This window comes from Protomyctophum bolini, assembly GCF_963924005.1.
Source record: "Protomyctophum bolini genome assembly, chromosome: 3".
In the NCBI taxonomy this organism is placed as follows: domain Eukaryota; kingdom Metazoa; phylum Chordata; class Actinopteri; order Myctophiformes; family Myctophidae; genus Protomyctophum; species Protomyctophum bolini.
The window spans coordinates 3,584,082-3,607,197 of NC_137864.1; the positions used below are offsets into that span (position 1 = coordinate 3,584,082).

The 23,116-nt window shown below is 42.1% G+C and overlaps 3 protein-coding genes across 4 annotated transcripts in view; 1 reads left to right on the plus strand and 2 right to left on the minus strand.

Moving 5' to 3' along the window:
- Nucleotides 1–573: 573 nt before the first annotated feature.
- On the minus strand, nucleotides 574–9,982 carry pin1 (peptidylprolyl cis/trans isomerase, NIMA-interacting 1). The gene is made up of 5 exons (XM_080759372.1): nucleotides 9,809–9,982; nucleotides 8,178–8,260; nucleotides 6,323–6,431; nucleotides 5,138–5,248; nucleotides 574–2,557 (listed from the first exon to the last, which is right to left on the minus strand). The coding sequence occupies exons 1-5, from the start codon at nucleotides 9,864–9,866 to the stop codon at nucleotides 2,448–2,450; spliced, it is 471 nt and encodes a 156-aa protein (XP_080615498.1). The 5' UTR covers nucleotides 9,867–9,982; the 3' UTR covers nucleotides 574–2,447.
- A 726-nt stretch (nucleotides 9,983–10,708) lies between these two features.
- On the plus strand, nucleotides 10,709–13,569 carry ubl5 (ubiquitin like 5). Its single transcript, XM_080759168.1, has 5 exons — nucleotides 10,709–10,785; nucleotides 11,478–11,542; nucleotides 11,952–12,035; nucleotides 12,448–12,485; nucleotides 13,169–13,569. The coding sequence occupies exons 2-5, from the start codon at nucleotides 11,487–11,489 to the stop codon at nucleotides 13,210–13,212; spliced, it is 222 nt and encodes a 73-aa protein (XP_080615294.1). The 5' UTR covers nucleotides 10,709–10,785; nucleotides 11,478–11,486; the 3' UTR covers nucleotides 13,213–13,569.
- A 1,226-nt stretch (nucleotides 13,570–14,795) lies between these two features.
- The window catches only part of vav1 (vav guanine nucleotide exchange factor 1), a 27,857-nt gene continuing 19,536 nt past the window's right edge, over nucleotides 14,796–23,116 (minus strand). The window contains exons 18-29 of one of the 2 annotated variants that reach the window (XM_080757744.1): nucleotides 22,945–23,046; nucleotides 22,021–22,115; nucleotides 21,875–21,894; nucleotides 20,716–20,758; nucleotides 20,415–20,551; nucleotides 19,332–19,397; nucleotides 18,661–18,692; nucleotides 18,014–18,124; nucleotides 16,877–16,964; nucleotides 15,976–16,102; nucleotides 15,334–15,485; nucleotides 14,796–15,117 (exon numbers count right to left, since the gene is read on the minus strand). In XM_080757744.1, the coding sequence (XP_080613870.1) occupies nucleotides 15,064–15,117; nucleotides 15,334–15,485; nucleotides 15,976–16,102; nucleotides 16,877–16,964; nucleotides 18,014–18,124; nucleotides 18,661–18,692; nucleotides 19,332–19,397; nucleotides 20,415–20,551; nucleotides 20,716–20,758; nucleotides 21,875–21,894; nucleotides 22,021–22,115; nucleotides 22,945–23,046 (1,027 nt within the window). In that variant the 3' untranslated portion in view covers nucleotides 14,796–15,063. Of the gene's footprint in view, nucleotides 15,118–15,333; nucleotides 15,529–15,975; nucleotides 16,103–16,876; nucleotides 16,965–18,013; nucleotides 18,125–18,660; nucleotides 18,693–19,331; nucleotides 19,398–20,414; nucleotides 20,552–20,715; nucleotides 20,759–21,874; nucleotides 21,895–22,020; nucleotides 22,116–22,944; nucleotides 23,047–23,116 lie in introns of those variants that run through there. The other variant, XM_080757745.1, reaches the window with a different exon arrangement.

Here is a 23,116-nt window from a genome sequence, read left to right on the forward strand (position 1 = left end):
GCCTGCTAAACCATCCCGGTCGCGACCAGTCAGGCCCCAAACGATGTCTGTGTGGCGTTTTGGAAGGAACCAAAAAGTGGAAGAGCCAATCAGTGTCTGTGGCCTGTGATTGACCGACGCCGATTGGCTCTTCCACTTTTTGGTTTCTGCAAATGCGCACCCAGCGTGGCCAGACCGGTCTGCAGAAGACCGGGATGGTTTTTGTGACAAGGCCTAAACATTCTCCCCTTCCTCTCACACACACACACAGGAACAGTTTTGACATAATGATTTGGGAAATATTAGAACATTACCCGGCTTACACACGGCATCGGTCCCCAAATAAACCTGATCGGCACACCCCTATTGTCCGCGGCGTAACCAAACCGTCTTTAAATAAATTAAATAAGAAGTGCCTAAGGGAGAATGCATTGGGTTTTGATTTCCTGGGCCACTCGTTTTTCTGTAAGGGAGAGGGGACTGCGGCGCTCTATTGCAGTGGTTAGCAATGACCCCTACCGTACATCATACGGTTACTGTATGTATGGCAGCAGACACCCATTTTAAAACTTGCCTTGGAGTGACAAAACAAACTTACAAAACAAGAAACTTTTAATGATGGAAGAACAGCAATTCTTACATGTTTTTTTTTCTTTTCTTCTAATTACAGTCAAAAAGAACAGTCTGCGTAATATATATTCTTTGAACGTATGGGATTTTCAAGAGCAGTGGAATACAAAACAAACCATTAATTAATTTACCATATTCTAAATAATTGCACATGCACTGGAAATCCTTCCAGAGAATGTAGACCGACGTCTGTGCGACACGCCTTATCAGAATTCTTCTTTCTGTATTTTTCTACTCTATGCAACCGTCTGCAAGTCGTTCTATTTCGTTTTCTGATCTGGTCTAGTGAGAATCAGTAGATTCACGTCATAGCCTGTGTGCTCCCAAAAACAATTTCCTCAGAAACCAGGGGCTGTAGTGCCCATACCCAAAAAAAAACGAAATCTGGTTTCTTCAAATACATCTTGGTATACTTTGTTTGGTACGTCCATGTTTAATTAAACTAACTCGTAGCAACGATAACCTGCTCAATTCAGCATTAATGTGAGGGAATAACAACATTGTGGTGACCATTCTGCCCAACCCAATGGTTGATGTTAGTTGGGGATTAAGGATGGGACGATACGATAATTGTTGCTTTTATTGAGCTGCAAATTCAGTAACTCTTAAAACCCGCTATAATTTTATTTGGTACGCTATAATTTCACATCCCCCCCCCCCCAAAATATGGATGCTGGGGATTCAAGTGGTTAACAAAAGTGGCATTTTAAGTTAGCACAATTTGATTATCGCTATATATATATATTGTTAATCACAATTACGTTTGCAATAATCGCGACATGTCATTTCCATGTCGTCCCCATGCCCATTGGGCATGAATTCCCCCCCCGCCCCCCAACTAATATCAGTCTGTTTCAGAAGGACACACGGTCACATTTGACAGTTCTGGTGCGTTTGCTTTCCAGAAGAAGAATGCTATGGGGACGGACGGGGAGAGAGGAGAGGAACTGCTTTTGGCAACAGAAATTACACTTTTTGAAAGTCAGTCTAAAATGGTCCTTATATATATGAGCGCACGCACACGCATGTCAGTAGAGGCAAGAACACAAGCACGCATGTAGCTCACACATACTGTACTGTGTACTGTGCATACATTCCCCGCACTCCACACACATCATGTGATCCTGCACGACCACCTCTTACAGGGTCACGGGCAACTCTCACTTTATAATAGCAATGTCTCAGGTAAACAAAAAAAACAAAAAAAACAATTAGGAACAATCCTATAATATTCTCTGGTGCTCGTCATCGATTTATCAGCTGGTCCTTTTGAATGCAATATGGTGCAACATAAAAGATGTCATGTACGTAGCCTGCAAAGCCTTGTTTGAGCGGAATAAGATTCTAAATATGCGCCACATAGCTCTGGGGATTTAGAACAGTGGTTGCCAACCTGTTTGGGCCTTGGAGGAACCCCCCCCCCCCCCCCCCCTCCTCACATTTGACTATGGTTGAGACCCACCTAACGTGCGCACGCACTTGTGTTTGTCTGACGTGTCAAACACGTTAAAAGGCCTATACTCTTCATGTACGATGAATGGCAAAAAACACGCTGATCTACAAGCTGCCAACGTGTTAATAGAATGTGACACGTTGTGAGCATGTAAATCTGCCATTTTTTTTGGAAAAATACTATTTTGGGACTATTTTTGACAACAGGACCCCGACCAAAGGTTATGATTTTTGTGCACCCCCTGTGGTGGGGAGGGGGGTAGGGTAGGGGGTCCCGGGCTCCCCCCAGGTTGGGAACCACTGATTTAGAAGACGTTGTAGGATAGATTGTGGTGTGTGTGTGTGTACATGTATGGAAGAGGCTGTGCGTATGTGGCCTCTCCTCTTCATCCCGTACGGAGGATGATGTGTACACCAGAGTCAGTAAACACAGGGCCGCTCATGTCTCCCACTTTGAGGGCGAAGGAGGCATCCTCAAACGGCTTCTGCATCTGACCTGCAAACACGCATAACACACACGTTAAAAGAAATGTACCGCCCGTCGTCGTGCAGAAATGTATGTCCATATTTTAACTTTTTGTGTAATTTGCCGATGCGGTGGAACGATACTTTTATTGTTATAGTTAAATATTGACTGTGTGTTATAATGCTGTGTTATAGTGTGTGTGTGTGTGTGTGTGTGTGTGTGTGGTGCCTTGGAGCCAAGCACAGATGTTGACTAATGGTTCGTACACACTGCCCGATGTTTGCTCCGATTATGCTGTCGGGGAGCATTTTTGGCGCTCACCGACAAAACTCCCGATCTGAAACAAGATCGGGTGTGAAAGGTCTCTGCGAGAAGCTATAGCGCCGATAAAAGTGCTCGCCGACGCCTCCCAGACCGTTTCTGAATATCAAGAAGGTTTCATATTTGGCTCTGTCGCCGACTGGACATCGTACAGTTATGAAATGGGTTGCGCCCGCGTCCCGAGAAGTCCTGTATTGCAGCCAATGAGAGCACTCACTGACACTGTCGGTCTGTCTGTCTCTCGGTCGTCGACTGCATAGATAGATGATCAGATGATAATAATATACATAACCGTTATTCCTTGGGTAAATACCTGTCCTGTCCAATGGTAGCTATATTAGCCCAATGTTGCTGTAAACATAGTCTATAAAATCGACTCATTTCACTTGAATAATGTTGATAAAACCGCATCGGAGCAAACTTTGGGACCTCGTGCGCTCTCTGTGTGTGTGTGTGTGTGTGTGCAGGGAGAGTTATATTTAACGTCCTGTCTCGCTGCAGGCCACGTAGGCTACACGCTTCACCCTGTGTAGCCTGGCTATCCTGTGTGTGCATGCAGAGAGAGAGAGAGAGAGAGAGGCGTCCTGTGTCGGTCTCGCGTTTGTATCACGGCATCCTGCACGTGCGTGAGATGTCAAAATGAATTGGAATAAAAAACAAAGGATGTGTATAGCTTATCGGTGAACTCCTGCAGTGAGTTATCCCTAATCGGCGACCAATCGTTTAGTGTGAAATCCACACAGATATGACAGCCGATAAAATAAAATAAAAGACTCCTGTAGTGTGAAATACATGACGATCTGATGACTCGCCGACAACTCTAAAACTCCTACAGTGTGTAGGGGCCATAAAGCAGCTGCAGGGTCAATAGGTCCTACTCAGGCAGACATACGGACGGACAGACAGACAGACAGACACACATTGCTGTGCATTGGAGATGGTGTGCCGCCGCTCAGAAAAGATACATAAAATAAGCGAGTGGTGCTTGCTTTTTCCCCCCACCTGGTTAGGAAACCCATTCTGTTAATAGAATGCATGTCTGATAAAAGCGTGGGATTATAAACGCATAAGGAACTGGTTTGTAACTTTGTGACTTGCTAGCATTTGCGCTCTAGGGTTTTGACATGTGTAGAAATTGTAAACGCGAACTGCACAAGCACCTTTTAATGGACTGAATTCAGAACAGTATAGTTTGCTGCTATAGGCTGTCAAATGTAACTAGCATGACTTGCAAACGACAATCTAACAACCATAAATACCTTTGTGCAGTTTGGGGTAATTTTGCCTTAATTCCACTAATTCAAATACGTTGAGAAAGAGAGAGGGACTGCTGTGAAAAACGTATGAACTGGTGGACGAAATGTTGCATTCACTGACAGAATTATGTTGGGCCTATCCCTTAACTTTTTGGAGTGATCAGAATCATTTGTAATTAACTGTTCCGTCCTTTTTTTTTATAATAAATCATTTACAGTTAGATTTTAGACTAACTGATTTCATTCCACTTGGTTTAATTAATATAGGCCTTTTCACAGAGGAGAGCCCTGTGGGAGTCACAAATGTAATTGCAATTCACAGACGACAAGATGCCTGCATGGTGCCTCAGCCAGTGCACAGACAGCATAGACAAGATGCCTGCATGGTGCCTCAGCCAGTGCACAGACAGCATAGACAAGATGCCTGCATGGTGCCTCAGCCAGTGCACAGACAGCATAGACAAGATGCCTGCACGGTGCCTCAGCCAGTGCACAGACAGCATATTGCGATGACCTTGGTTTTATCCTGCATGTCTCTCCTATCTCTCTGCCCTTGGTTTGCCCAAACTTTTTAGGTCGAGACACAAAAAGAGAAATTTGATGTCTCCCTGGGACCCTAAAGTAGTGAAAACCAGTAAGACGCGCAAAGCGAACGCAGCTCGTACATATTTGGGTTTTGGACGTATAGCTGCTTTGGGGACTCCTTATATGGTTATGGCTGAGTCATGGTGACACAAATCACTCAGCTCCATATATGGGCACAAAAGCGGGACAGACACACACACACACACACACACACACACACACACACACACACACACACACACACACACACACACACACACACACACACACAGACATGATCTGCTAGGTCTCATAGTAAGTTCTCACTGCGTTCGCAATCACTGCATTCGCAATAACAGATCTACAGGCTCTACAGTTGTGGATTGGCTATTTTCACTATATTTTTTAATGGAATTCCTTACTCTTTCATCCTAATATAACCACTGCTGTACTGCGTGTGTGTGTGCACCTTTGCCAAACAGTCCCAGGTCTCCACCGTTCCTAGCAGAGCTGCAGTCGCTGAACTGAGAAGCCAGAGCCTCAAACTCCTCTTCTCCAGACTTGATCTGCTCGATGTACTCTGCGCACGCACGCACGCACACGCACACGCACACGCACACACACACACACAAACACACACACACAAAACAGTAAGTGAATGAAATGAAACATAAAAAAGTGGTTGTTATTAACAGTACCACACATCCACAATAGTTAGAAACTGCTACGTAAATGTGTAGCCTTAGAGTCAGCGTTACCCTCACCACTTGGTGCGTAACACGTATTCCCTATGCAAACTATGAAAGGGATAAGAAATAATTGTTTTACTCCTTTTTGCTATTGAAATACCAAAGTGTGAAGTTCCCCTGGCGAGACTCAGATAGACTGCATCATTAATGCATCCGAAGGTAGCACTTTAATGCATCGTGGAAGAAAAGTACACATATTTGATATATGTACCATAATATCTCCGTATTTATAATAGAGATGTACAGATTTGTGTGTCACTTAAAAAGCATCTAGTACAGTGGTTCTCAAAGTGGGGTCGAGGGACCTTGAGGGGGTTCCAAATGGACCCTTAGGGGTCTGTAACTCTGAGTGTACAAATAGGGGTCCTTGAAATAAATTAAAATAAAATGGATAACCACTGGGAATAATTACAAATGCCATTAATAATAATTGTGCACAGCTACAAGTTAATATATTAAAACAAATGTAAATAGTACAGTAAGAGTATAAAACGGTAGTGCCAACAGCAACTGAAGCATTCAAAAATCAAAATACAAAGTCGTTGATTTACTGTAAATGTCATCATCTTGTGATAAGTTACATCAGGTATCTCGGCGATACCAGTATTTTCCAGGCAGTATCGGCGGCGTTTCCGATATTAGTATCGGAACAACATGTACACATTTAGGAACTTAACCCATTCTGACCTGAGATCAGATTCTAAAAATGTCTGTTTGAAAATGACAGTTTTCTGAAAAAGCCATGTTTCTATATGTCAGTCGTTCTTCGACTTTTCAAAAATAGCAGACCTACAAGCTCGTAGCGCGCCACCGAGCTTGTAGATCTGCTATTTTTAAATAGCTAAACCATAACGTAACCATAACACCAAAAGGGGTTTCCGCCTAAAATGGGTTAAGTGACCTACTCTGAATGAACTCTAGCGCCTGGTCTTTGGTGCGTGTGATGTTCTCTTCTCGCCAGGAGGACGGGCGACGTGATTGGCTGTGCTTCACCAGGAGGTGGGCGCAGCGCACCTGGGGGGAGCCAATCAATGTATTTGTTACATATCACATGAATACACGAGACAGTAAAATGATTTGGTGTCAGTTACAAAATGTTCTAACAAGAAATAATTAAGAACAACAAGTAGTAAGGTAAGTAGTAATAGTGGAGTATGTACATGAATCACAGTAAAGTGCCATCATGTGCTTGGGTCTTACTTCTATATTGTGTATGTATGTATGTATGTATGTATGCATGCATGCAATAGAGCGTCGCAGTCCCACCCCCTTTCATGACGACGCCAGGCCCAGGAAATGATTCCCAATGCATTTTTAGACATTTCAAAAGGTATTTATTTAAAGACGGTTACACCAAGGACCAAGCCAACTCGAAGCCAACTCAACACAATATTTTGGACCAAACAAATAATTACAAAGAAGAAAAACAACAAAAAGGTGTTTTTTTCTTCTTTCTAATTATTTGTTCAGCCCAAAGAAATGTGTTTGTTGTCATGATTTGTCACGACAAGAGTTGTCCGCGGCGTAAACGTCTTTAAATAAATACTTTTTGAAATGTCTATGAGCTCTATACGCTCTATACACATACTGTATAAGCATCTATTTATGTACATTCTACTACATACTGTATATTAGTCTTTTTTGTAACTCACAATTTTGTGAGTTTGGACAAAAATGTATTTCCGATAATAATCATTCAAAATGTAACTGCAAAAATTACTAAAGAGATTTGTTTGTGTGTTCACTGACACCGAGTGGCACACTTGAGTTACACTGCACAACATGGAGTCACTTAAACCCTACATCAAAAATGGATCTCAAATCAAAACACCTTTGTTTAAGTGGTTTAACCATCAATGAAATGTATCAATGATGGATGTTTAAGATCAATAACGGGGGCGAGTAGAAGTCTTTTGGTACTGTAGCTGCATTCTTGAAAACATCTCTTTCCTGCATTTTGAGCATAGAGTAGAAGGTGTTCGGTCGGCAGTGTGCATAAATGCTGCGTCAGTTTAACAAACTGCAGCCTTGAGCAAAACAAAAAGGACATATACCGGCCGGGTAGTATAGAAATAGGCTCTCTACCCGTCACCGTGCTCAAACAAGCATGAAAGCACACCTAGCCGTTCTAAACTACTCTAAATATAAAAATCAGCTGTGCTGATCAGACAGAATCTTGACAGAATGGCCAGGCTAGCAGTTTGCATGGGAAGTTCGCAGAACTAGTAGCTAAATCTGGCATTTAAAAAAAAGCTAACAGTCAAGTTTTGTTTCTCTGTGTGTTCAGTTTGTTAAGGCAAGGTTGTCTAGCGCACAGCCACCTCAATGTTTCTGGACTGGCTGAGTAAACAAGCCTACTGTGTCTGTCAGTAAGACCCCATGTATTTCCAGGATAATAGAGTTAACACTCTAAGAAAGGTTGTTATTTTCAGAGCGAAATGCTCCACAATATGAATACATCTGGTATTTGTTTGTTTGTTTTGATGGTGGTAACAGTTGGATAATATAGATATATTGAATCAAGCAACTTAAAAACTGTTTTGGGGTGCAAACAAAAAGCCAGGGTGGACTTTGTTTACAGTGTTTGAAAGTGAAATCATCATGTCCTTTATTTAACCAGGTTACAGGATCAGGAACTAAATTGGTTACGAACACAGTGCAGCAGTTGACAAAAATGTCAAAGCAAGAATGTATGGGGGCTGGGGGGGGGGTGACCAACATGCAATGCATATGATGGAGAAAAAAAAGAACAGGCAAAACCTTATCTGGTTCTCCACGACCATCTCCAACCGGACGTTCCCATTGGCTGGCGTTGGTGATGTGATTGAAGTAGTACACCCTGCCTGAAGGGAAAAGAGAGGCAAAAGTAGTTTCATTAATATTATTATTATCATTAGCCTGTTTATTTTAGGAACACAAGAAAGACCAAAGGATGATGGAGGCACCACTGGAAGAGAACCTTTTTCATTTCACTCTACCAAACTGTAAATTGTACACAAAATATTTGTTTCTCCAATTTGTACTCTTTCAGAATTAAAAGGGGTGCACGGGATGTTTTGGTTAAAGCTCTATATAGAGCTTTCTTTAGCTATCTTTATATACTGGCCATATATGTCTTGAGTGTATAGGGTTTGATGAGGTCAGATCAACTGATGGAATGTCAGACTCAGAAGTTCAGAACAGGAAGGACAGGTTGGGAAGGATGAGGATCAACATAATGGAATGTCAGAACAGGTCAGCTCCATATATGGAGATGTAAGAGTTTGAGGTCAGATGTAGAGTTGCTGGCCGGCTCCATATATGCATATTATCTAGGTGATCTTCTCCATGTATGGTTATCCAGGGTTAGATGAGGTCAGTGTCATAATCTTCATATATGGAGATGCTTGTATTAAATGACGTTAAACTCACCAACATTGCAGCTGTAGGGCAAGCTTTTATTATCCCTCTATCTGCGTTTGTTTCATAAAATCCACCGTAGACATGTGTTATGGCTATGAGGTACTTTCTGAAGACCAAGTGTTGGAGTTTGGGAGGGCTCGTTGGAAGTCACCTGTTTCGAATTTGCACATAATGCAGGAACACAGCATCACGTTGGGTTAATGAAAACGAGTGCTTCCAAACTCCAACACTTAGAAAAATAACCTACACAGAATTTATTTACCTACTCAGAAAGTAGCTCAACTATGGTGGATTTATTTTTAATGAAACAAACTTTGCAGATAGAAAGAGGATAATTCAACTGCTTGCCCTGGCCTACAGCTGCAATGTTGGGGAGTTTAACGTGGTTTAATACGAGCAGATCGGACATTTCTATTTGGATCAATGGGGTGTCAATGGAGGGTATTGCAACTCTAGATTCATCCTATTATAAAAAGAATCTCCCTGGCTCTCGTCTCTACAGCTCTTTAATAAACAGAAAGGGGCATTCACAAATAAACAGAAAATACGTGAGAGAGAGAGCCAAAACAGATTGCCCTCCCAGAAACACAATTTATAACCAACAATTCCAATCCACTTCCAATTTCTGTCTGCTCATCTAACTACCCCATGCAGTACAGCAGGCTTTTCCCCCAGGTCCCAGTCCCACTCAAGGATCACAATGACGTCATGGGCCCTGATGTGGGTGGATATGATTATGTATGCATGTTAAGTAATATCAAAACACAGCAAAACTCTAGATCCCACATCTAGCTATGTCATCATTTAGCATGCATCATCAGTCATTTAAGTTAACATAACAATGACAATGAATGACCAGTGCGGTTTAGTGGTTCATAGGCTGCAAAACCACGATGCGAGCTTAGGGAGCTAAAGCACTGCTAGCATGCACAGCCATCCATCCCGCGGTTTTGCGTTGTTATACCCTCCCCATAAAGACAAAACTTTACTTGAACTGCGACTCATTCTCTTCTCCCATCCGGACGGCAGCTTCTCGTCATCCGCCATTCTGTATTTCTGTGTAAATTAAGACTAATTTAATATTATATTGAAATCCAGTTCTAGTGTGAGTGTATGCTGCAGTAGTTGTGTTTGCAGTTTTGCAGCAGTCAGAGCAGTGGTTATTGACGTTACGACACTTTACAGTAGGACCAGTAGGACCAGTACTGCCATATTTTGCGAGAGAAAATAAGCAACAGTTCTACGAAAACCAAAATAAGCAACTTCATAATATAAATAGATCGTATGCGCGTGACATCATCATCTTACCCGGACGTTATGCGGGAAAACCTACTGAGTGGCAACAAATACGTAATTTTAGAATATTTTTGAAACATTTTTATTTGAACAACACAAATCTTGTATGGTGGTCCCCTGGCACAAAAGGTGTTTAGATTGTGGTTTTCAGATAAGATTTTCTCAAATTCTGATCTATACCCCATTTTTTCCTGGATTTAAAGCCTGTAGCACAAATATAAATAAAATAAAATATATTATGATTATTATTATTTATTTATTATTATTGTTGTTGTTGTTGTTGTTGTTGTTGATGACAACAACCACTTGTTTAAAACAGTTAATCAACTACAACAAGCCCAAAGAAACTACTGCAACCTTACAGAAAACCAAGCCCAAAGTAGCTTATAATAATAAGCCGACATGGCAACGCTAGCAGTAGAACGTCAGCATGCAAACAGCTTTACGTTAGGATTTGTTTTTCGAGTTGCGCCCGCCCTCTGCCCGAGCTCCCGTCCAATGGGAGGCAAGGAACGTAGCCTGTCAATCATGTGTTCCGCTGATTTGATTGGTCCACAATCCGACGCCATAACGTTTACATCACTTTACGGCAAGCAAGGATTCAGTTAAGAAAGAAAGCAACACCGAAGCAGAGAGAGAGATCAAACCTGGTTCTTATTATTCATTTCAGGTAGAAATGCGCTTGTATTTATAATTATATCAATGTAATGTTAATTATTATTTTAACATTTTGTTAAAATAATTGTGTGTGTGTGTGTGTGTGTGTGTGTGTGTGTGTGTGTGTGTGTGTGTGTGTGTGTGTGTGTGTGTGTGTGTGTGTGTGCGGCACTTGTCAACGAGGCGGATATACATTTATGTCAAACTGCTTTTATTAATAAGTGAATTGAGCAATAAAATGTTTTAAATAAAAAAATAGCCGATCTACAAGTTCACACGCCAAGGCGTTTTTTATGCATTGATTAATTGAATAGTAATGAATACCATACCATATCAGTCAGAAATGTAAATGGAAAACCATTCTAGTCCTATAGTCCTTGTCGTGTTCTTATTTAGAGGCAAGGAATACTGTAGGCATCCTATGGAGGATGGAATAATAAGCTGTCAGGGACTAGGGTACCGCGTCCAAACTTCAGAAAAGGTAACCGAGGGTGCCAAAAGGGGCTCGTGATACACATCCTTTATGGATGTTCAGGGCATTCCACATTTTGGTGGCAGAGTAGTAGAATGAGTCTTTCCCATTTTGTTCTACATTTGAGGTGTACGAGGATGCTTCATCCTCAGCCATCACATTCAGAACAGTAAAACACATTGTGTTATGATGTAGTATAATGTTTGTTTATTATTATTTTTTGATCTGAACAGCCTGGCAAGATGATTGAGGTGGTCTGCAACGATCGTCTGGGGAAGAAGGTCCGGGTCAAGTGCAAGTATCCTTCAATAAAGCCAACTGTAAATGAATGAACTATAGAAACATGTTTAAATTGTCTTAACTTGCTCAGTGCACGCTGTGCCTGTAAGTTTTGAAGTCCTCTCTCGACGGAGAGAGCTAGTAACTGCAACCGTTAACAGCCAGCCAGGTTTTGAACTCGGGTCCTAGAGGGAAATCCCTGGTTGACCACGGGAGATAATGGGCTTCAGGCGATACTATTTGTCAACCAGGAGGTTTGTCTACCATACAAGTTGGTTTTATTTATTAATAAATATGTGACTGGACTGTAGCTTCAAGTGTTGGAAAGAACAGGCCCGGCCCGTGTGCACAACATGCTTACATTACTTGTATGCCTGTTTTGTCATGTGAGCACAACCACGCTTCTTCCTTAACCACCGTTCAATCAGCTCTGAGGACACTATCGGAGATCTGAAGAAACTCATCGCTGCCCAGACAGGGACACGGTGGGACAAAATTGTACTGAAGAAATGGTGAGTTCGTTGGTTGTATTTGGATTCAAGTTCTCAGTCTCCACGACTGATTTGAGTCATTTGGATTCCACAGTAGCCAGCATGTCTTCTATGGCGTTGTGCAGTGAAATGAAATAGCTCTCAATGCGCCACAGAGATTGTAGAACCCTTGACAGCGTGAAACGGAGAAGTTCAATCCGACCATTATTATATATTCTTTTAAAGATATTTTAAAACTACTGTGATGGTACACAGTAAAGAGAGACGGGGAGTGAGTGACACACAGCAAAGTCGTCGGGGCTTGGGAATCGAACCCACAACTCGCTGTCAGAGCAGCCTGATAGTGTGGCTTTACACTTCAGTCAGTTTGTTTACATCTGCAGGGATGTTGTGAAACTTGTGACCATGTGCTTCCACTGTGTTTTCTCTCCAGGTACACCATATTCAAGGATCACGTTACGCTGGGTGACTGTATCCTTTATGATGACAGTTGTATATGAACACTTCTTCCAACGTCACTGTCGGTTCATGTTAATTAGGATATGGTTGCTGTTGGGCAGAAACCTCTTATCCATATTTGAACTGTGATTTAGTTTTTTTAAATGAATGCCCTACTACTTGATCATACTACAGTGACAGTCTCACACAAAAGCATCAACATGAGCTGTTGCTTTTGATGCTTTTGGATTTTAATCCTGAAAAGTAAGAGTTTTGGGCGGTTTCCACTCGACATAGACGATATCTTTGACGTACTGTTATTTAATTGGCAATTAAATGCAAGTCTATGGCCTTTAGGTAGGGGATACCTAGCCTGGTAAAACCACTCCCCCTGCTGGACAACATTTCATCTCCCCTCAGGCAGACTGGAAATCTGGTGAGGGCTTTACCTAGGCTAGGGGATACCTGCAGCATTGCTGGACACACTCCCCTATAGTAGCCTTAGAAACTTTAATAATACTAATTCATACCGGCATCAATACGTGATGTCATCTGTTCATATCTTTTGCATGACTCTGTTATGCAAGGAATTATATTATAATCGATTCATCGACATAAAACAAAAACACGCTAATACTTGTGCTAATGTGTTGTACTTTAATTTCTTTTTTTCTAAACTTTTTCTGAAGTGTTGTACTTAACGGTGGTTTGCGCAGATGAAATCCATGATGGCATGAACCTGGAGCTGTATTACCAATAGACCAGCAGAGGACCACAAGGAGACGATGCTACAGGACACATGATGCAAACACACACACACACACACAGTGTTTTGAGAAAAAAATGCCCACGATACCATTGTAAAGGAGTAAGAATGGAGGATATATTGTGTGTGCCTATGTCTAATTTTCTATGGAACAGATGACATACAGACTTACAGAGTAGACAGACACACATGATGTATTGGTCTGCACTCTGCATACAGATCTTAAAGCGATGGCTATGAAATATTAGCATCAGCTCTCATGATGTTGATGACGTGCTTGAATACATATGTTTTGTTTTGATATTGTTTTATTTTTTTTGGAATTAAAAGAAGATATTTGTATACCTTCAAGTTTGTCTCGTCTTTATCGCTTTGTCTTTGCATGAAATGTCTTGTCATTTACTTGGACAGTCGCACCATTTTAGAGGTGTAACTGTCAAGTTGTTAATTTATATTGTCTAAAGACGAGGGCATCTAAACCTTTCAGGTCGTTACCCCCAACCCCAATTTTCAAAGGTTTTGCCTCTTTTCTTATGTAATATTTGACAATTTAGCCAATGTTTGACAATTTGTATAGTATAGTCTGTTGGTTACATTTGACACAGACATAGTAATGGTCTTAGTTTATTTTTTTCCTTTTTAGAGGTATTAAAAAGTCCTTAAACCATTCAGGACGGGAACCCCTTTTGTTTTTTTACTTAGTGTTTAGATGGTCTGTCAAGTGAGAAAACAATGTTGCACATTAATCTACCGGTAATCATCTTGGGGACCCCCCCAAAATAATTTGGGAACCACTGGTCTAGGACAGCAACATCCATTTTGAATGTGTGAACGGATTACATTCTTCCACAGCATGGAGTAGTACATAGTCTGTTGATACCATCAGGTCAGTAGTGGCTGGTTTTTCTTTTGGCAGTAAAACTACCTATTGTACTACTGTACATTTGGAAGTTGGAAAGTGAAGAAGACTTTGGTAAACAAAAGGCATACAATTAAACAAAATTCCCTGCTGTATACATTGAGCTGTTGCTACTTGCTAGTAGTAAACATGAATATCTCACGACAGTAGAGTAGAACAGTTGAAGTGGGATAATCGCGTGATGGGCTATCACGATTGTGTATATCATCTCTGTCGGATGGAAACCTCATGTCCAAAACATATTTTCAGCATACAAAGTATAGCAGATCTACAAGCTCAAAACACGTCGTTTTGAGCTGCGTTTCAAGCTTGTATATATCTGCTACTTTTGATGCTTTTATGTCACGCTGTAGTGTGATAAAGTAGGGCATTCGTTTATGAAAAACAAAAAGTTAAAATATGGAGATAAGAGGTTTCTGCCCGACAGCAATGCTATATTTGGACGGCTGATGGATACAGGGAGGACTATTTTGTTGTGTGGACCGACACTGCCCAAATGATTGACACTGGTGTGGTCATGTGAGGAGAATCTGCTACAAAATAATGACTTGAATCCATTTAAACCCTATAAATACTGTAGCTTGTTGACTGGAGTCCCCATATCTCCAGTGTGAGTTAGATCTTATTTTGATTTCTTCCTGGAAATAAAAACGTCTGGGTTTCTGGCTATATAGTTTGATCTCTTCTGGTTAATACCGGCTGTGCAGGCTAGATTCACTTAAGGTATAATATGCAAGGGAATGGAATGCAAGCTGATATACAGGTACAGTATAATGACTCGAGTAATTTCTTGTTTTTATTTGAATCCTGAAAAGGAACAGTTTTGGACACAGACGATATGCCTGAATGCCTCTAAGGTGTTACACACAACTGGACTTGTGTACTGTATATACAGTATATATACATATGCCTCCTCCGCAGTCATGTCAGCTGTAATCAGAACTGTCCTCCTCAACGTAGTTGGCTGGAAAAAGACCCACCTGGAAAACAAAAATATTCACATTTTTCACATAATCAGTTTTATGGTTCTGTTCGCCGGGAGGCGCGAGCCTGAATGGCTTGGTTCCAGGCTTAAAATAACGAATATAAATATTTTCGGAAATCTCTATGGGAAACATGAATGGGTTTTCGACTTGTGGAACCACAAAATGGCGGCCACTGCGTGTGTGTGTGTGTGTGTGTGTGTGCATCCTCACCCGTCCGTACACCTCTCCCTTCCACCATCCGTTGTGAGCCTTCTTGGAGAGGATCTTGATGGTGTCTCCCTCGCGCAGAGACAGCTCCGTTCGGTCCCTGGCTGAGAAGTCGTACCTAGCCTTCGCCATCATCTTGGCACTGCCCCCGACACCTACAGGATTCAGTACACCATAACCAGGCAGGTTACAGAGACACTGTCCACGTAATACAGTATGTTCAGACTCATGTTCATTCTTGATAGTTGTCGAATTAAAACAGAAAACAATTAAGGCCTTCTAGAAGAGGTTGAGTCAAATGTTTGGAACTGGACTATTTAACTGTAACATCATTCTAGGGTGCTGAATGAGGAAAAAACACGGTTCCCAAGCGAAACTATTTTGTTTTTAACCTTCTAATTTGCATTTAAAAATGGCTACCTATCTATATTTTTAATGCAATTAATGGTAGCCTACTCCTAAATATGCAAATTAGAGGCCACCATTACAGAAGACTGTTGAGTGCCGATTCTCGCCCGCTGTTAAAACGTACTGTTAGTTATTTTTTCCCCAACTAATCTGTATTTTTGGCATCCCTATAGGATGTCTAAAGAACAGATTTTGATTATCCATGATGTGAAGAACATGAGTTATAAAAAGACTTGCATGGTGAGTGTGTGTTGTTGGGAGCCATGCTGTTCTGTCCAGGCTGCTTGTAGGGCATCTGCAGGGTGGTGTCCACCTCTTTGAAGTATTCCTTCAGCGAGTTCTGCTGGTAGAACTCTATCATCTCCTAGAAGAGCAGAGAAGCCATGAGGAAGATCAGCTATAGCAGTTTTTCTCTCTTCAACTTTTGTACACTGTACTGTAGTGTTTGTATTTGTTTGATGACATGTATTGTTGTGTTAATTTATTATGCTATGTTGATGAATTGAGTACGTAGGATCACAATGGAAACAACAAGTCCCCAGGACTATTTTGCGTTATCCTTTTGGTGTGAGGGTATTTACGGTCTCTTTGACTATCTTAAATATCAAGCCAATTGATATTTGCTTAAGCCTGTCATCTACAAAGAGCCATGCCAAACTAGCAAAGTGTGTTGGAATTATAGGTGGTCATGGGCTTAAGACTGATCAGTCTGTTTTGAGAGCAAGAAAAGAGAAACAAAAAAACAGTAAATATTTCCAACTGCCTTGTGGTTTCCTAGCTGTGTCTTTATCAGCTACGGTTTCAGAGCGATGCGAACAAGAAAACAAGCTCACAGCATGTTGCGAATTGCGATACGCACGTTGTGAGCTTGTAGATCTGCTATTTTCACTACTTCTTATACTTAGAAAAGGAAAAGTGAAGATGACCAGTACATGACCACACACACACACACACACACACACACACACACACACACACACACACACACACACACACACACACACACACACACACACACACACACACACACACACACACACACACACACACACACACACACACACACACACACACACACACACACAAAATGCTTAGAGAACCCAGAGGTGCAAGCAGAAATCAATCAAGACACACTTACGATGATTCCCTTGAAGGCCTTCTTGTCGTTGATGCGGAAGAGTCCCTCAGTAGAGGTGATCTTAATGTGTCTGATGTCCATGTTGAACCTGAAGGTTCACAAGTTGACGTCCGTTTGAGTGATAGACACAAGACAAACAATGAACAAGCTGATTCACAGGAGAGGTTCTCGCACATCTCCATGTCAAGGACCCCCCCCCCCACATACTCGGCCGCTGACCCCCATCCAAGAAGATCTTGTACCAGGGGGACCACCAGAACAGAATATTTGTGTTAAAAAATGTCATAGAGCACCGAAGTCTCGCATCACTGCCACTAGAGGGGGCCGCTATCCCCCTGTGTCACAGAGTTTTTTTTTTTCTATTGGAATCCCCATAGGCAAATCTTAAGAGTGTGTCATATCCACACTTTTCCTGGGCTGTGTGTGCTCCAGTTCCTGTTGATTTCATTGGATATCATTGGTCATCTGACCAGTTTCATTGGCTTTCATTGGATCAAATCGACAGGAACTGGAGCACACACAGCCCAGGAAAAGTGTGGATAAGAAGTGTGTTCCAAAAATGAACAAATCACCCCCAAGGGCCCATAGGGGTCCCTGGACCCCACTTAGAGAACCACATATATAGTTGTGCACCCGAAACTAGAGGTATACAAGCTCAGAGCCACGGTGTTCAATCCTGTAGAATTCAGGCATAACAAGTTACCGGCAGTGCTCGTCTAAGCCTTAAGGCCATGACTCAGGTAGTGGCAGCCCCAACTCTTATTTCCTATCCAGATTGGAATGGAATTCTATGCAGTCTGAGCCAAGGATATGGCTGCTGTCGGGCAGAAACGTCCTTATCTTCATATTGTAACTTTTCACAGTGTCACACAAAAGCTAAAAATAGCTACTACTTGCTACTTTTGCTATTTTTTGAGTGGTGCAACCACTCCTACAACCAGCAATTGTCCGTGTACACCTATGTGGTCATGAGCACGAGTATATGACTATAGGGTACCAGTAGGGGGCGCCAGAAACAGAGAGGCATAGTGCTGTTATTTGTTATTTTGAATCCTGAAAAGTAACAGTTTTGGACAAGCTGTATGAGGTTTCCACCCTGACAGAGACCATTTTGTGCTTAAAATCTGATTGGCTCACTTGAGGCTGATGGCGAACTCTCCGCCTTCTTTCTGTCGGACCAGGAAGGTTCCGTCGGAGCGCGATATCAGGAGGTTCTTGGCAGCCGTGCGGTCCATGTTCCCAGCAAACCTATTCGTGACATTCGTATCTTAGTTGGAACTTAAAGATGTAATGCCGTGCCCCCCCCCCCCCCCCTCGCCTAAAACATGACAATCAGGTACTATGATTATACTAGGAGAAAAGTGTACAGAAATGTTAAGTACCGGTATATCTAGTTTTCAGGTGGGTGGTGAATTGATCCACCTGAATTGAAGCTGCACCCACAGCTGTTGTATGATAATTTTGTTTCTGTAGCGTGAGGCAGCTTGATGTACAAGTACACCCCCTGGACGGACATGACGCTAGTATGTCGCAGGGACTTAACCCCTATCCAACCCTTGATGCTGAGTGCCAAGCAGGGAGGCACTGGGTCCCATTTTTATAGTCTTTGCTATGCCTCGACTGGGGAATCATTATCATCATGTCGACCTTCCAATCTCAGAGCGGACGTACACTCTGACAACAAGTTGTGAACGGTAGTGGCGTAGTGCCTATTGTTTTTGTGAGTGGCGTAGTGCCTATTGTTTTTGTGTGAACATGCTTATAATAATACTGTTGATACCTACCAGAGGAAGCCAGTCAGGTTGGGCGTCGACCTCTAAGGGGAGATCACAGTGATGTTAAAGGTTAAAGGTCAAAATCAGGTGTACAATATAAACCGCACAAACCCCATATACCCGAGGTGGGGTTGGCAAAAGGGCCTTTCTGTGTGGAGTTTGCATGTTCTCCCCGTGTCCCCTGGGGTAGGTATACCCCTCACAAAAAACATGCAGTAATCCTGGTCTCTAAAACTGCCTCTACCGTGGCCAACTGGGGCGCCTGATGGAGGGGAAAGGAACTGGTTGGAGTAACGTGTTCCTTCCACGCGCTATACGTCCAACCAGGGAAACTCCCCCCCCCCCCGCCCCTGTCAGGTGAAAAGAAGCGGCATGGACTCCTCATGCATGGAAGGAAGCATGAGGTCAGTCCGTTGCTCTCCCACCAGGTTGGCAGAGGTAGTGTAGCGTCCAGGATTACATTAGATAATTGACACTGGGTGAAAAAATGGCTTACAAAAAAAAGCGGGTTGACAATACTACCTGGAGAGGTTCATCTTACCAAGTATAAGGCCTTAATGTTGAAATATAGAGATGCAAGGTTTCTGACAGCTACAATATGTATGCAGATTCATCTTCAGTACTTTTACAGTGTGGAATCTTTGGTATAGGGTGAATCAATAGTAGCCTACTGTACTTACGGAGACGAAGGGCTGTACTGTTTTGGATGGAAACCATCCCATCTGGCCACTTGTCACATTTCTGCCCTGAGTGACATACAACCAATCATAAAACGTCAGCAAAGAGAAAAACTATATGATTTTGTCAAAATCCTTTGAAAATAGCAGATCCACACGTTACATTACAAAACGCTGTGTAGTATAAAATATGGCTTAGTTGCTTCAATGTATGTTTTGTAATAATCATCTGAATCTGCAAAGTAACCTGAAACAAAAGTTCAAATGTTCAAATAACTGTAGTGGAGCAGAAGTATGAAGTATTGAAAAATGGTACGTGCCGGTTACTTTCCACCACTGTCATGTGACTAGATGAGAAAGAGAGAGAGAGAGAGAGAGATGCCGAGACAGACGGGAGGGAAAGTTTGAAACGTGAGAGACGTGAGCGCTGCTGCGCCTATACGCTAACCACAGGAAACTGCACCATGAGAACACACCGAAACAACGTACAGTGTGTGTGTGCGTGTGTGTGTGTGTGTGCGCGCGAGCGAGTGTGCATGTGCGCGCGTGGGTGTGAGTATGTGCGTGCGTGCTTGTGATACATTTGCATGACAATTCTCAGCATCATTGAGGAGGTGACACGTACTGTAATCAAATGCGTGTTTGTTACACACCAGTATCAGGCAAGATTAAGAATAGAGAAGATATGTGAGCTTTACTCTATAGCGCCACCATTGGGCCAGGCTTTCATATGAGCTCATTTGGGAGAATTGAGCTCATACGAGGGTGTCCAAATGATCCTTACAAAGTCTGTAACTCTGAAAGTGTATATACATTTCCATTTGTGCATTTTGAGAGGATTTTACAGTGTAGTTTGGGGTCTCAGAGAGTAAAGAACTAAACCTTACAAATGGGAGTCAACGTCATCAAACTGGAGGTCCTTGAAATGGAACACTGTTCTAGTGATAATAGTCATCTACAGCTATTTTAAATAATTATGTTTTTCTTTTTCTTAAAAAAAAAAAAAAAAAAAAAAAAAACCTTTTAGCTTATGTGCCATCAATCAATTATTTGATTTATTAAATAATCAATATATATTTATTTTACCTCCCACCACAGCAGCTCAGCCTCGGCCTTCGTCAGCTCAATGATGTCACCCCGGGAGAGATGAAGAGGTTGGCCGAACGCTACGGGAGGCGGAGGCAAACCGTAGTAATTCTGACATGCTTCCATTTTAGGAAGACCTGAGAGAGAGAGAGAGAGAGAGAGAGAGAGGTACATCACAGATGACACGAATAGGTGGGTAGAGAAATAGAGAGAGTTAAATGCAATAGCTTGACAAACAAACAAAATACTTGGCTAAAGATGGATTCAAAATGTGCTTGTTTTGAGCATACAAAATCCTCACCTGGATTTAAATGTCTGTGAGGAGAAGACCTCTGTGTCTTATTCTGCAGGAAGCAAAGGAGAGAAGCAGTGTGTCACATTCACTGATTTAATAAACAATAGGGTGTGAAGGCCTTCACTGGACCATTCTCACATGTCACTGTAGGAATGGGCGGACCAAATAGGAAGAAGTTCCCAGCTCAATTGTTTTTGAGGGACAATATCCCCTCCTATGTCCAGCTTTTGGTGTATGTGCACAAACACAATGTTGTGTTTCTCAAAGGGCACCTACGGACGGCTGCAATTCGAAACTGGCCCCCGTAAAATGTGAATCCCCCCCCCCCACCCCCTTCTTCCCCTCACTGTATATGTATGTTTCTTTTCCCTTTTTGCTTCCTTCATGATGAATTCCTGTTCTGTTCTTTAACTACATAGAAGTGTCTATTTGTACGTCTCTAAATGTTTTGATGAATTGAACATGGTGGACCATGTTGTAACCAGTGTAATGCTTAATTGGGTCGTCCACTCACAGTTAACAGCCTTTGACTTTGTATTGAGTTTGTGCTTGAAATGTACGGTAATTCTGCAAACTGTTAACCCATTCTGACCCGAGATCAGATTCATACGAGGTTTCCACTGGACACACACTGGTCTGATGAACCCATTCTGACCTGAGATCAGATTCTAAAAATGTCAGTCTTTCTTCGATTTTTCAAAAATAGCAGACCTACAAGCTCGTAGCGCGCCACTCGGTGGCGCGCTATGAGCTTGTAGAGCTGCTATTTTTCAATAGCTAAAGCATAACATGATGCTAACACCAAAATGAGTTCCCGTTCAGAATGGGTTAATAAATATTTCAATTATCAATCAAAAGTGTCCTACTTAATATTTTCCAAATAATAATAATCTATTTTTTTTTTTACATTTTATAAAAATAGGGATTGAGTGGTTTATGCATACGTTATACCAATAAATGTAAATCTGTAAAGTCACTATAGTGACTAAAGGTCGGTGTCAAATAATCATAGCGGAGTAAAGAGTATACCGGTAATAATATTTGCCTCTTAGACAAGTAGAAGTATATCTAAATATTTAAATATTCAATTGAATTAAAGACAAGTGTATACTTGGTTACTTATTTCCACCACTGCAGTATAAGCAATACTCAATGCTGTGCTCACCTCCTTCTTGCCTGAGTGATCTGAAATGCAAAACAACAACTGTCAGGATAACAAGCTAAATGCTACTGTATATATATCGTTCTGGCTCCACATATAATGCACAACAATTAAAACACACATACTGTATTATATAACAAAACACCAACCTGAGTTGCGTCCACAGGTGGGCACTCTGCCTAAACATTCTTTATGGGCAGCCATTCGACAGCGGGTACAGCGGTAGCCCTGGAAAAACGTCCCTCTGTGGGAAGAGAGGGTTTCGTTTGAAGTTGATTTTGGTCTAAAAATGTCTTCTATACATCCTGACAGTTTTCTGAAGCTATGTTTCCATGTCAGTCGTTCTTCGATCTTTCAAAAATAGCAGACCTACATGCTCGTAGGCGCGCTATGAGCTTGTAGATCAGCTATTTTTCAATAGCTAACACAAAAACACCAAAAGGAGTTTGATTTTGGCTATGTTTAACCAATTAATCCCTATATACTTTGCTGTACAACTAATAGTGAACATAGCCGTTTTAATGACAGCCCACTGCTCCTAATAGTTAGGATGGGTAGAATGAAGGTCTCATGATTTTACGTATGTACAAAATGTACTGAAGCAAATTATACCGCAACAACAACTAAAAGGACACAGTTATTATGTCAATTATATAATGACATCATGCCCAGGTTGAAAGTGAATGTGAGAGGGTGGTGAAGACACTGTGCAGCGTAGCCTCGTGTAGCGATACTAATAATAGGGCAATATGCATCGCAAAGGCAGATAATAATGTAATACTAATAAACTTTATTTATAAAGTGCTTTTCGAAAACAATGTTTACAGACGCGATGAAGGCTGGCCACGCGAGGCTAGTGCAGCACACAGCGAGGATAGGAGAGTTGAGGAGAGGAGAGGAGAGGAGAGGAGAGGAGAGGAGAGGAGAGGAGAGGAGAGGAGAGGAGAGGAGAGGAGAGGAGAGGAGAGGAGAGGAGAGGAGAGGAGAGGAGAGGAGAGGAGAGGAGAGGAGGGGAGGGGAGGGGAGAGGAGAGGAGGGGAGAGGAGAGGAGAGGAGACAGTGTATACCACTACCTGAGCAGCATACAGCAGGCTCTGCAGGAAGTGGTCTCCTCAAAGCTGAACATCTGGAAGTCGTGGTAGTTGGCTGTGCAGTTGTCTGGACACATGTTTGACCTACGGCACCAACACGCCCCCCAACGTACAATACCACAACCGTTGGTACATACAAATAAGTCAAACTCTC